The sequence below is a fragment of the Stegostoma tigrinum genome, chromosome 8 (assembly GCF_030684315.1).
Source record: "Stegostoma tigrinum isolate sSteTig4 chromosome 8, sSteTig4.hap1, whole genome shotgun sequence".
Classification (NCBI taxonomy): domain Eukaryota; kingdom Metazoa; phylum Chordata; class Chondrichthyes; order Orectolobiformes; family Stegostomatidae; genus Stegostoma; species Stegostoma tigrinum.
In genome coordinates this window covers 14,362,476-14,375,993 of record NC_081361.1, presented here as the reverse complement: position 1 = coordinate 14,375,993, position 13,518 = coordinate 14,362,476, and the positions used below count along the sequence as shown (strand labels likewise).

Sequence of the window (13,518 nt, the reverse complement as noted above, 5' to 3'; positions counted from 1 at the left end):
CCACAGCAGTGGCACCCAAGTAAAACCATTCTGCAGCATCAGGGCCCTGACAATATTCTGCCAATAGTACTCAAGTCTTTGCTACAGCACTTGCCACATCCCTTGCTGAGCTGTTCTAGTACAGTGACAACACTGGCATCTACCTGACGTGTGGAAAATTATAGTCTGTTCACATAAAGCAGGATAAATTCAACCCAGCCATCTACTACCTGATTAATCTGTTCTCAATTCTCAGCAAAGTGATGGAAGGTATATTTTGAAGGTCTTGTGGCACATTCATTATTTCCGTACCTCTGAGCCAGGAGGCTTGTGTTCAAGTCCAACCTGCTCCAGAGATATGCAATAACATCTCTGAACAGGTTGATTAGAAAGTACGAAATATAAGATGCAATTAGTAGGGCTATCAAGCAGCACCTGCTCAGCAGTAACCCTCTCACTGATGCTCAGTGTTGGTTCTACCTAGACCATTCATCTCCTGATCTCAAGTCAGACCTGGTCCCAGCAGAAACAGACTGGCACGGTGGTTCAGTGGTTAGCACTGCTTCCTCACAATGCCAGGGACCTGGGTTCAATTCCACCCTCAGGAAACTATCTTTGTGTAGTTTATGCATTCTCCCTGTGTCTGCGTGGGTTTCCTCGGGGTGCTCTGGTTTGAGCAGGGTAGGTGGATTGGCCATGCTAAGTAGCTGATAGTGTCTGGGTGAGTTAGACATGGAAATGCAGGGATAGAGGAATGAATCTGAGTGGGATGCTCTTCGGAGGGGCAGTGTGGACTTGTTCGGCTGAATGGCCTGTTCCCACACTGTTGGGATTCTATGATTATTGTATAAAATGAGTCATAAAACCAGAAGTCCAAAAATGCTGACATCAAGGCAGCATTTGAACAAATATGGCCTCTAAGTGCCTAAGCAAAACCAGAATTAGTAGGAATCAGGGGCAAAACTCTTTGTTGATTGCAGTCATACCTCATGCAAAGGAAGATGGTTATGGTTTGTTGGAGGTCAATCGACTCAGTCCCGGGACATCAGTGCAGGAGTTCCTCAGGGCAGTGTCCTTAAACCATTAGGCTTCAGCTACTTCATTGATGATATTCACAATACCTTAACGTCAAAGGTCAGGATGCACAATGATAATTGTATAATATTGAACAATCTTCGTGAAGCATTCCTTGTTGCCACAGTTCATATCATTTTACTGCAGGACCTGGGCAACATCCGGGCAACAGCTGATAGTTGGAATGTTACATATACACAACACAAGTGTCAGGCAATGACCATCTCCAGCAAGAGAAATCCTCACCATCTCATGACCTTCGTAAACCAAAACTGCAAAACCAAGACTGCAGGAGATCAAGGAAGCAACTTACCTTCACCATCTCTCGATAAATTTGGGGTGGGTAGCAAATGCTGGTCCAACCAATGAAATTCAAATCCCAGGAATGATTAAAAATCATCAAGACTCCTTCAGGTTATTCAAATGTGTTGGCTTCCAGCACAATTTATTTTGCATGACTTGCCTAATTTTTCTACTTCCAAATCTCTTCTTTTAACAGGCCTTTTTTTACTTCGGGGTGTGAAAACCTCTATTGATAAAATATCAATGTCCTGGCAAAGTATTTTTGGATTTCCATCTCAACAGAGCAGGAACCTCCAGCTGCACGGATGTTTAAGTATGAATGACCAGTTCAGAGAAGATAAAACATTTATATTCAGAATTGGTACACTTAATCCCCAGCTGCCGGACTCATTCACACAGTTTATTTGCAGTACCATCTTATGAAAATGGATCAGAAAATAGGAACAAGCAGTGCATTTTAAGCGACAGTGAATACAGAACTGCCGAGCTGTGACAGTGAAAGCTTACGAGATGAAAATGATATACACTGTCTCTTTTGTATTTATTCATGTTCTTCAGGTATTTTTCAATGCTTGAATATTCTGCACAACTAGAATAATTGCAAATATGGAGAATACCTTAAATATTTTACCATGTTATAAAGAGGTCAAGCAATATGTGGAGAGAGTATCATCGTCACCAGAGATATGATCATTGGTCTGCATTTTGGTTTTGGGCAATTGGAAATCTGATGCACATTGCTATAATTTCAGAGTTTCCAAATGAATCTAATGAGAAATTTGTTTGTGTTGCTGGTTGTCCAAGGATGAAGTCAATGCTATCTATCCAACTTATCCCATTTGCCCAAAATCCAAAGAATTGAGCCTGGATTGCCAGAGGTAGTCATCAGATGCTGTTGCATTTTTGTCCAGCCAAAACTGGGCAGCTGTCCACAGTGCCAAATATTAATTATTGTCTTGCTCTGTGGTTGGCCAACTGCGAAATATGTTGGTTTTCAGGATACTGTGCAACTACGTGTGAACACTTGCAGTGACAGGTTAGTATTTTGGGGTTCCAGGCTGAGTAAGTCATCATGAACAGCACCCTTCAATGTTGAATAAATGCTTGATGCTGAAAACGTGCTGAGTCACTAAACATCTCACACAGGCTGGAGATCCAACCCATTATCATCTGAAATAAGTTAGCCCTCAGGAGGTTCACGCCAAGCAGGTAAAGTATTTTGGACCTGTATTAATGAAATATCTATGGAGTAGGTGGGATTTTATCCCACTCTTTAAATCTAAAGATACGAATGCTGCACAAACAGCACAAGAGTCATCATCCCAAGGAGGCTAATCATTGTCTTGTCATTTCACCATTTGAACACTGAATCTTTTTTCAGTGGATAATAGCTGTCAGAATGTCTTGCTAACAGCCTAGTGAAGGAGCTCCATTTTGTTCAAAGTTCATGCTATGATCCAACTGAGCTTAATATAAATAAATGTGTTTCACTGAATGCTTATTCCACCAGCTGATGATAACACAGCTCAGCAGTAGCTGGCTGCCACTGCACCCTCATCCTCAGAAACGAACACATCTTATGCCTACATGTCAGAGAATGTCTTCATACAGCTATTTCCTAAAGCTTTAGATGTCTTACCACTTAGTCATACAGGCTTATAGCATGGAACAGAACCTTCAGCCCAAACCTGTCCTCGCCAACTGGGTATCCTAAACTGAACTAGTCTTATTTGCCAGCCTTTGGCCAATACTCCTCTAAATGCCTTCTATTCATGTAGCTGTCCAAATGTCTTTTAAAAGTTGTAATTGTACCCACTTCTACCACTTCCACTGGCAGCTCATTCCATACACTGACCACCCGCTGTGTGAAAAAGTTGCTGTTCGGGTCCCTTAACCAATGAAAGGTATTCCTTCAGCATCCTGTGAGGATCCATACCAAGCTGGAATTTCACTGTTTTGTTCTAATTATATAATCCCAACGTTGTGTACCAATTTGATTAGGGAGGGTTCTTCTGGGAGTGGATTTAGTGAAGAAACCCATCTAATTCGAAGCTGATTCCACTGTGCCAGAGACGTTGGATTAGATCTGTGCTAACTGGAGCCACTGGCTCCACTCTTCCCCTTTTCCCATAAATCTGCCTTCCAGTGTGAAGTGGATGGCACAGACCAAACATTCTATTGCCTACCTGTTAGATTAGGTGGGTGAATGGATTTTATTATGGAGTAGGATACAGGTAGCAGTGTTTTGGAGAAGCTCTACCTCTTCAGGAGGTGGAGGATAGGAGACTGGTCAAGAAAAGTTCAGAACCAATGAATTTGGGGATACAAAATTCATGGATAATTTCGATACTGTGAGATGCTGTGGAAACACCCAAGTCTAAAAGACTTTACAAAGGAAGCTGCAGGGACATTTCTGGTATCACAGGACTGTGTTATGATAGTAGAAACTGAAGAGAAACCTTTATGTAATTACTTAGATTAATTTTCTGTCATATTTACTGTTCTAAGTTAATTAATGTTTGTACATGATACAAAGCTAAGTGGGAATATGTGTTGTGAGGAAGATATTAAGTGGGTCCAGGAGGATATTAGCAGGTTTTATTGAATGAATAAGAACATGACAGATAAATATAATGTGGGAAAATGTGAGGTTATGCACATTCGTAGGAAAAACAGACATGTGTAATATTTCTTACATGACAAGAGGATGGAAAGTCTAGATATCTAAACAGACCTAGGTGTCCCTGTCACTAAGTCACTGAAGGATAACATGCAGTGCAGTAAGCTATTAGGAATGTCAATGGAATGTTAACTTTTATTACAAGAGGATTTGAGTACGGATTAGTGAAGTCTTGTTTCAATTGTATGGAAGCTTGGTTAGACCACACCTGGAGTACTGTGTGCAGTTCTAGAGTCTTTATCTTAGGAAAGATCTTATTGCTATTAAGGGAATGCAGAGAAGGTTCACTAGAAGTGTCCTCGGGCGAGCAGGGCGATCCAATGAAGAGAGATTGGGCAATCTAAGCTTCTTGTCCCAACAGTTTATGAAGAATGCGATTTCATTGAAATTTACAAAAAGCTGAGAGCAATAGACAGGGTAAATTAAGATAATGTATTTCCCCTGCTTAAGGAGTGCAGAAACTGGGGGGCACAATTTTAAAATAAGAGGGGTGTCACTCATGCCCGAGATTATGAAAAAATATTTAACTTAGAGTGTTGTTAACCTCCGAAACTCTCTACCACTGAGGGCTATGCAAGTTCAGCCTTTGAATATGATTTAGGTCATGGAGTGATAGACTTCTGATTACCAATGGCATACAAGATGATGAGGACGAAGTGGGTAAATGGCATTTCAATGATAAGCCAGAATGAAATTGAATCATGGGGCTGAATGGTATACCACTGTTCATGTATTCTGATGAAATGTCATAATACAATCCAGGCTTTAACTTGATGAATGAGAAATGTACAACTGACAACAGGAAGCAGCCTGTGCATAAAATGACAAGTGTGTCAATTCAACTGTTGTGTCAAGGAGAGCCAGAAAATATTCTGGTAAACTTTAAAGTCATTTTTACTTACAGATGCGCTTATCCTGAATTAAGAGAGAGAGCTTTTGGCATATTTACCTCTGCATTTTGTTGCTCCTTTGAACTTCATGGAAGATCCCATTTGGGGACTGTGGTGTCCGGAATGCCCAAATCAGCTTCTCCTCAAGATGGTGCAACATTCAAACTCTTTTTTGAAAAAAAACCCTGCAGTTCAGAGAAGCAAATCATTAAGATTTGAGAATCTGCTGAGGTGCAACGTTATGCTACCGAGCGAGAACACTGATAGACCAACTCAACGTATGTTTTAGAAAGTCTTTGTGCATGCTCAGAGTACAGGCAGCAGCTATAGCCATTCGGCAAAATATGTGCTTAATTATAATATTACATTTAACTGTGTGTGACTTGCCCATTCAGACTTAGCAGTTTTGAAATAATGCAAAGGACCTTCAGGGGAAGGTTGAAATTATGACTGGGGCAACAAAGTGGGTGAGTGAGAATGGAGCAAGGGGCCTTGCTGATCCATAGGAACCAAACATCTCTCCTATATGGCCAAATTCCACTTACTGTCTCCAGTTCCAGAAAATATGTTTGGCTTTAAATTTTGAAAAATGCATAATATTATTAATTGTGCTGTTCAAACAAAAAAAAAATGAGGGTGTGGTTTCTGTCTTAATAAATGAATTGGTCGATGTCTACAGATTGTGCAGAGATAATATCCCACAAACTTTTTCCATCATGGACTGTTTTCTTGTCTCTCTCTCTTTCTCCTTTAGACAGAAGAATGTGATGATTGGTATACCACAGCAGCTGCCAGATGGAGTGATTGTATCAGCTCTGCCCAGTGAAAGCCATTGTCAGGAATTGCTGTCTGAACCCATTCCGGATCCAGATTACCTCACAGGTCAGGCTGAACATGCACTTTAGACTTTATGTGTTTTATGTGCTTAACGGGAAGACAGTCAGACCCTGGATCAATCAATCAATCTTTGACCTCTTTGAAGCATAATTGGTGGCTCTTCCTCATTAAACAGGGCTTTAAGCATTTCTTGCACAAAATGGCATGTTCAAATGTGAGATAATTTCGCAAACTGGAGATAAATGGCTGCAATTACATATGTTTAATGGGGAAAAACATGGTCATTGGAGGTGCTATATTCAGAGATAATGGGAACTGCAGATGCTGGAGAATTCCAAGATAATAAAATGTGAGGCTGGATGAACACAGCAGGCCAAGCAGCATCTCAGGAGCACAAAAGCTGACGTTTCGGGCCTAGACCCTTCATCAGAGAGGGGGATGGGGAGAGGGAACTGGAATAAATAGGGAGAGAGGGGGAGGCGGACCGAAGATGGAGAGTAAAGAAGATAGGTGGAGAGAGTATAGGTGGGGAGGTAGGGAGGGGATAGGTCAGTCCAGGGAAGACGGACAGGTCAAGGAGGTGGGATGAGGTTAGTAGGTAGATGGGGGTGCGGCTTGGGGTGGGAGGAAGGGATGGGTGAGAGGAAGAACCGGTTAGGGAGGCAGAGACAGGTTGGACTGGTTTTGGGATGCAGTGGGTCGGGGGGAAGAGCTGGGCTGGTTGTGTGGTGCAGTGGGGGGAGGGGACAAACTGGGCTGGTTTAGGGATGACATGTCTATCATGGGCCTCCTGCACTGCCACAATGATGCCACCCGAAGGTTGCAGGAACAGCAACTCATATTCCGCCTGGGAACCCTGCAGCCTAATGGTATCAATGTGGACTTCACCAGTTTCAAAATCTCCCCTTCCCCTACTGCATCCCTAAACCAGCCCAGTTCGTCCCCTCCCCCCACTGCACCACACAACCAGCCCAGCTCTTCCCCCCCACCCACTGCATCCCAAAAACAGTCCAACCTGTCTCTGCCTCCCTAACCGGTTCTTCCTCTCACCCATCCCTTCCTCCCACCCCAAGCCGCACCCCCATCTACCTACTAACCTCATCCCACCTCCTTGACCTGTCCGTCTTCCCTGGACTGACCTATCCCCTCCCTACCTCCCCACCTATACTCTCTCCACCTATCTTCTTTACTCTCCATCTTCGGTCCGCCTCCCCCTCTCTCCCTATTTATTCCAGTTCCCTCTCCCCATCCCCCTCTCTGTTGAAGGGTCTAGGCCCGAAACGTCAGCTTTTGTGCTCCTGAGATGCTGCTTGGCCTGCTGTGTTAATCCAGCCTCACATTTTATTATCTTGTCATTGGAGGTGCTAATCACTTAAATGGTTTTGTCACTTAACCGAGCAGGGATATGTCTGATAAAAAAAATGAAGGTTTTTGTGGTGGAGTGGTATTGGCCCTACCTCCAGGCCAGGAGACCTGGGTCTCAAGTCCCACCAGCTCCAGAAGTATATCATTAATATGACTGAACAGGATGGTTAGAAATAGTCAGAAAAGGAATGTGGATCGAAAGGCCAATTGCACAAATTGACATCCTAATGGCAACATTAAATACAAATGGCCTAGGCAGGTAATTTTAACCTTATAGAGAGGAGGTTCCAAGCCAGCAAACTGTCCAGATGACTAATGATCATCTCTTCCTCAAAAGATAAATCACTCAACGACAGCGTTCACACTTTTAGCATTTTTAACGGTACTGCAATACACATTTGCTTATGGAATCATGTAGCATCCTCGATTTGTTTGTCGGGCCTGTACAAATTCAGCCACAGAATTAACAAATGAGTACAATAGACAAAACTCTAATGTGACTGCAGTATAAATATCAATGTGTTGTTTAGTTACCTGAGTATTTCTTTCAAATCCACAATTGCGACCAGGAACTAGGTTTATTTAGTGTTGGCCATTCTGAAGATAAGTTGTTGCCATTGTAGCACTGGCAGAACAAATCCACAAAATCTGAAAATTTTCCCAAAAATTGGGGACCTGTCTGCGAGGAATGTCGAGCGAGAATTGACAATTCGGCCTGTCAAACCTATTTAGCCATTCATTAAAATGATGGCTGATCTGAGAATTTATCTAACCATGTGGATCACCCTGCCAAAGAAAGATCTATCTGTTCCAGTTTAAGAAATTATCAATTGACCCATAATCTGTTTATGAGGGAGAAACTTCCAGATTTTCAGTATTTTTTGTACGAGCAAGTCTACTTGTCATTACTCCTGAAAAGCTTGACTTCAGTTCTCGATATTTCTAACCAAACTGTGCAGATGTGGTATAACACACCTCTGGAGCAGCAGAACTTAAACCCAGGTCTCTTGGCTCAGAGGCAGGGACAATACCACAGTGCCACTCATCCAACTTTAATAATAAGGTACATCCATTTGTGCTGGGCAGTCACACCAAAAAAAAAGTTTCTACCTACTTTGTGTCAAATCTTATGATCCTCATAAACATCTCAATTAGAACATTCTTTAAGAGTGTTGGGATAACATTCCCCCTGTGGGAATGTAGTTGGAAGAGTCTCTGATGCTGCCCGGCCTGCTGTGTTCCACCAGCTCCACACTATGTTATCTCTGACTCCAGCATTGGCAGTTCTTGCTTTCTCTGATGTATGACTCCACTGCGAAGCCTCTTCCAAGGATGCCCACTTTGAAGAAGTTATCCTCCTCCCTCCAGAAAGACCTCAGTGGATCTCTCTCCCACCACAACCCTCTGGTCCTTCTGTAGCCTCACCCCCTCCTCTCTATTTATTTCTGAGCTCCCTTCCCCCTCCCCATTTCTGAAGAAGGGTCCCGACCTGAAATGTCAACATTCCTGCTCCTCTGATGCTGCCTGGTCTGCTCTGTTCCTCCAGCTCCACACTGTGGTGTCTCATCATCAATATGACCTGTCTTCATAATTTATTCCTTTAAAAAAGCATCACTCTGAGGAATTTTTGTTGTGCTCACTCCCATACTGCAGTGAACTGTCCTATTAAAGCCAAACAAAAACTACCTTAATAAATGCCTTCAGAATGGCTTGGTTCAAAAATTGAACATTGAATCCTGGGTGGTCCTCTATTTGCTTTTTGGCTGTTCTTCCTTAACTCCTCAACCTCATTATTTGTGAGGCCTCTAAATCATTCAGACAAACATAGACAGAGTTTTATAGTTCAAGAATAGCCTTTCACTTGTTGATACGAAGACATTCCAAGCTTGATTAAAGAGGCAGATTTTAACAATGTTAACAGTCAAAATTCATGTTTATATATCTTTCATGTAATGTGGTAAAATATTCCAGGGCACATTACGGGACAATGTTATCAAACATTATTGACCCCAGGCCTCTCACAAAGATGGTAATCAGAGATAGATTTTAAGAAAGCAAGAAAGGAACATTTTAAAGGAGAGGAAGGATAGGCAAACAGAGGTTTGAGGGGAGAAATCAATAACTTAAGACCTGGAAAGCTGAAGGCACAGTTGTCAATGGCAAAATTAGAGCGGCTCCTGAGGCCAGAAGCTTTGGAGCATAGATATCTCAGAGGATGAATCTGTGTACCAGTAGAATGTGTGTTGACTAAGCAGGGTGTGGATAGTGTATGCACTAGAGGAGATGGGTTTGTGCACCAGCTGAGTATGTTTTCATTCAGGAGACTGATGGTCAGTTGCTGTGTTACTGATGGAGATTTATTCAGTGGAGCAGATGTTATTTGTGAAATTTGTGATTGAATTCTTCAGCAGATGAAAGAAATTTCATAGGTGACAAATGGGCATTATTGTACAGCATTGCTTGTCCAGTCAAGGCATGTAATTTTATTTTGAAAAACACCAGTTTCCATTTCTATTACCTTGCTTCATATATTATTCAAAATACTTACCACTCTTTAGCAAGAAGTACATACAACTATCTGTTCTATAATTTATCTGTTTCCATTCATATCTGTTCTTATTTGAAATACAAATAAAGTTTTAGTTTATCTGCATTAATTTAGTTTTCTGCAGTGTTTTAAAGGTGATAAGCTCGTGCTTTTATTCATTCTGCAGATCAGGGGCCACTGACTCCATCAGTGCACTACATTTCTGTTTATTAAGAAGGGTAAATGGACTTGGAGATCACAAAGAGATCCATTTTGTTGATGGTAGGGTGATTTTTGGCATAACAAACAGTGTAATGAAAGCACAGCATTACAGAAATAATGATAGATTAAGTGTGAGACAAAAGTAAGGCAGATGAATTTCATCAGATGTGAAGTCATTGATCGCAAAAACCAGAGCACTTTTTAACCAGTGAACAATAGAAGTCCAAAGCATTTTGGGCGTTAATCTACGGAGTTAATAAAATGTAGTAGTCAGGTCGAAAACATAATGTAAAAGAATAATGGAATGTTAGCCATTATAATGCAAGGGCTGGCACATAAAGGGGAAGTTTTTTTACTGCAAAGGGCTGTACACCGCATCCGCATACTGTGTACAGTTCTGAGTATTTGTACTTTAGGAAGATTACTTAGGCAGGGCGCAGTGCAGATTGACCGGAATGTTACCAGGGCCCCATGGGGTGGACTTTGAGGAGAGGTTACTCAATTAATACCTGAAACAAAGGCAGATGGCTGATCTTATTGAGGCCTTTAGCATCTTGTAAGAAATTGAGAGGGTTGTTTGACAGAATTATTTCCTGTTGTTGGGGCAGCCTAGGAACAATCTTTAAAAAAAGGATCTGGATAAAGGTGAGACATTGGGCAATGTGCCTTCAGACAGAGAATGATCCAAGTGTCGTATTCCCTGTAGCAAAAAATCGTAGCTATTGGATCAATCCATCATTTTAAATGTGAGGCTGTTGGGTTTGGCCAACATTTTGTTGACAGCCTTCTGCACCGCCTGATGATAATTTGTGACGTCATCAAGCCCAGAAGAAAAGCATCGTTTCAGATGCCTAACTGTCTCAAATCAGTCTCTGCTGCATTTGCTGAGGCATAGAGTGGACAGCAAAGGTGCAGCATTTATTTGTCTCAGTCTTCGGGGCTCCCTTTCTGAACCGAGTTAATCCCCCGCTCCTTGCAATGCTCTTTCAAACATGACACACTCCTTCTGCAGTGTTTGTTCTACAGTTAATAAGTTTCCAGCTATGCAGTAGTTTTCTTGTTTATTCAGAGGAATCAGGATTACTCACTGTGACTGGGAATTGATTTTTGACTGAAAGAGCAAATGTTAATGGGGTGGTTTGTTTTGGTTCATTGATCTATTGCCAGTACCTGAGAGTTTTATCTCGCAGGTTCCAGCGGCGTTCGGCTGAAATGGCCCCGATCTCATTGACAATGTGATGTTATCACATACCTGCACATGAACAGCTATCGAAATCCGGCCTCTCGAGTGTTTTGAGTCACCTGAACCTGACACAAGCCATTCACGAGTGAACTAACATCGAATTTTCCACAATTGGTTGAATGTAGGAGAGACACTGTGAAGACATGGTAATCTTGAACTTTCATGCAGTACTTGGCTCACAGGAGCCTTAGTGAATCCCCTGAGCAGCCTCACTGCTTAATGTGCGTGAATGGTTTATCACTGAATCGCTGGAGCCGTGAGCGCTCAATCTGAAATGACACTACGGCTTTGTATCCACCCACTCGTGGAGGCTGCGTTTGTTCCCCGGCGTAGGGCCACAGCAAACTTTCGCTCCGCTTTCACTTTAAGCAGGAAAGAAATAACTTGCATTTATGTAGCACCTTTCCCAATCTCAGCGCATCCCAATGCGACACAGGTGTTGTCGAAGCTCAAGCCACTGATGATTAATTTATGGTGAGCAACTCTCACAGGTTCTCTTTTGTTTTAACATAACGCGCCCGCATTGAGGCTGAAACTGTGGTGAATAATTGGATCAGAGAAGGGTCTAGACCCGAAACGTCAGCTTTTGTGCTCCTGAGATGCTGCTTGGTCTGGTGTGTTCATCCAGCTCCACACACTGTTATCGTGAATAATGCAAGCCTCTTTTCAAATAATGCATGTGAGTGCCTTCCGTCTTTTTCTCCATTTGGGACATTTTACTGCCTCAATCTCAACTGTATTAATCTACCTGTAATTTATTCAGGTAGGAAAAGAAAGCCTAACCTGTCCTTATCTGTCCCCAAGTCTCCCAATGGTTTTTTTTAAACTTGCCCCTATGTGTCCTTTGCAGCTGTTGCGTGTTATGCATGGATACATGTGCCTTGTCTGGGTAGAAAAGGCAAGCTATTAATTTGATGCTGAACACATTTATATTAGCGGCTTTTTATTACCTGCTGTTTGCAGCGAAAAGCCATGGAGGGAAATTAATGTTGCCCATTTCCTGTCGAACTTCTTCAAACAGCCTCATTCAAAAATACATATGTTCAATTTATGGAATGAGCTCACAGCGAACGAACCAAGAAATAATTTGTCTGACCTGAAAAGGGATCAGTACCTTGGAGGAAAATGTTTTGCCGAATGCTCTGACTTCACAGTCAGAACACAAATTAGGCGAGCTTTTCCCTTTCGCCGTGACTTCACTCGGATCTATCTTGTAATCTTGCGACTACATGGGGCAGAATTCACTCCTTCCAATTTTAAGACGGAAAATGCACCTTCGAGGATCGGAGATGCTGGAGATTACATCTCCCGACTCAAGGCAATTGAAGTGCCCTGCCTTGATATCGAATGCAGGCTATTACTGTGGATTTGCAAGGGAATTGTGTTTACCTTTCTTGTTAGCGGACATGCAAAGACAGTAAATTGCATCCATTTGAAGAAACTAAGCTGCTGTCCTCCCAGACGTAGATGTAAATAAAATCAATTGTTGTTACGACCATGGCAGTATTATTACCAAGAATGAGATCTTGTGTAACCTAAAAGCAGGAAGCTTTCTTGTGAGCAGTTCCCTTAATTCCAGCAGCTCAGGGCTCTGCTTCAAGAGTTCTCCCTCTTTCCCCCCCTTAAAGGCCAAGTAGCCGAACTTATCCAGGCTAAACGTAAGCATGAATTATCCCTGCTCTGTGGAGTGAGGCAGCTTCACTTGTCTTGCGCTGTTAGCCTTGCATGTCAGGAGACCTTGTGAGCACCTCCATCTGTGAACCCTGTCTTTGTAAAGTTAAAGTGCAAGAGATGTGCCCCACGGAAGTCAGTCCAGATCCGTGATGGCCCAGAAAACATACCTTTCACCAGCTTCAATTTTATGGAACTTAAAAGCTAGGAGCAGGAGTAGGCCATTCAGCCCCTCAAACCTGCCCCACCATTTTATATGATAATGGCTGATCACATTTCATCCTGAACTCCACGTAAAAACGTCCAACCACTTCCAGGATAAAGGCTTACAATTCAAAAAATAATCTGTATCAGGCAGTTAGGACCTGAAAGAGTTAACAGACAACATGAGGTAAACTCCTCCGGGTCAGGATATAAATCACAGAAATCAGGAGGAGCAGACCAGACTGGGGTTCCAGTCTTCCAATTGTTGTTCTGAGATCCCGACTCCCTGGAGGTGAGCAATAATGGCTGCATTACTTTGGAGTCTAGGCTGAGGTTTCACCAGAGACTACCATGTAACTCAAAATGTAACATCCTTAGCTATTCTTCAAGTCTGTTCATGTGTGTATCCTTCTCCACTTGGCATCAGTAACTTAGAGTAATGCCAATCAAAAGGATTGACAGCAGTGAATCTGCTTAAGGCATCTCTGGGGATACATGACCGGAGCATATACTAGAAAGTAAG

At 42.4% G+C, this 13,518-nt stretch overlaps 1 protein-coding gene and 1 long non-coding RNA gene across 3 annotated transcripts in view; one reads left to right on the top strand and one right to left on the bottom strand.

Annotated features, from left to right (window-relative positions):
* Positions 1 to 11,588, bottom strand: part of LOC125456031 (uncharacterized) — a 142,404-nt gene extending 130,816 nt beyond the window's left edge. The window contains exons 1-2 of one of the 2 annotated variants that reach the window (XR_009446049.1): positions 11,130 to 11,588; positions 4,986 to 5,111 (exon numbers count right to left, since the gene is read on the bottom strand). This is a non-coding gene — a long non-coding RNA (uncharacterized LOC125456031). The remainder of the gene's footprint in view (positions 1 to 4,985; positions 5,112 to 11,129) is intronic. The other variant, XR_007248372.2, reaches the window with a different exon arrangement.
* The window catches only part of astn1 (astrotactin 1), a 1,971,124-nt gene that overhangs the window by 1,520,448 nt on the left and 437,158 nt on the right, over positions 1 to 13,518 (top strand). Inside the window, exon 14 of the mRNA XM_048538653.2 lies at positions 5,681 to 5,808. Coding sequence (XP_048394610.1) covers positions 5,681 to 5,808 — 128 coding nt within the window. The remainder of the gene's footprint in view (positions 1 to 5,680; positions 5,809 to 13,518) is intronic.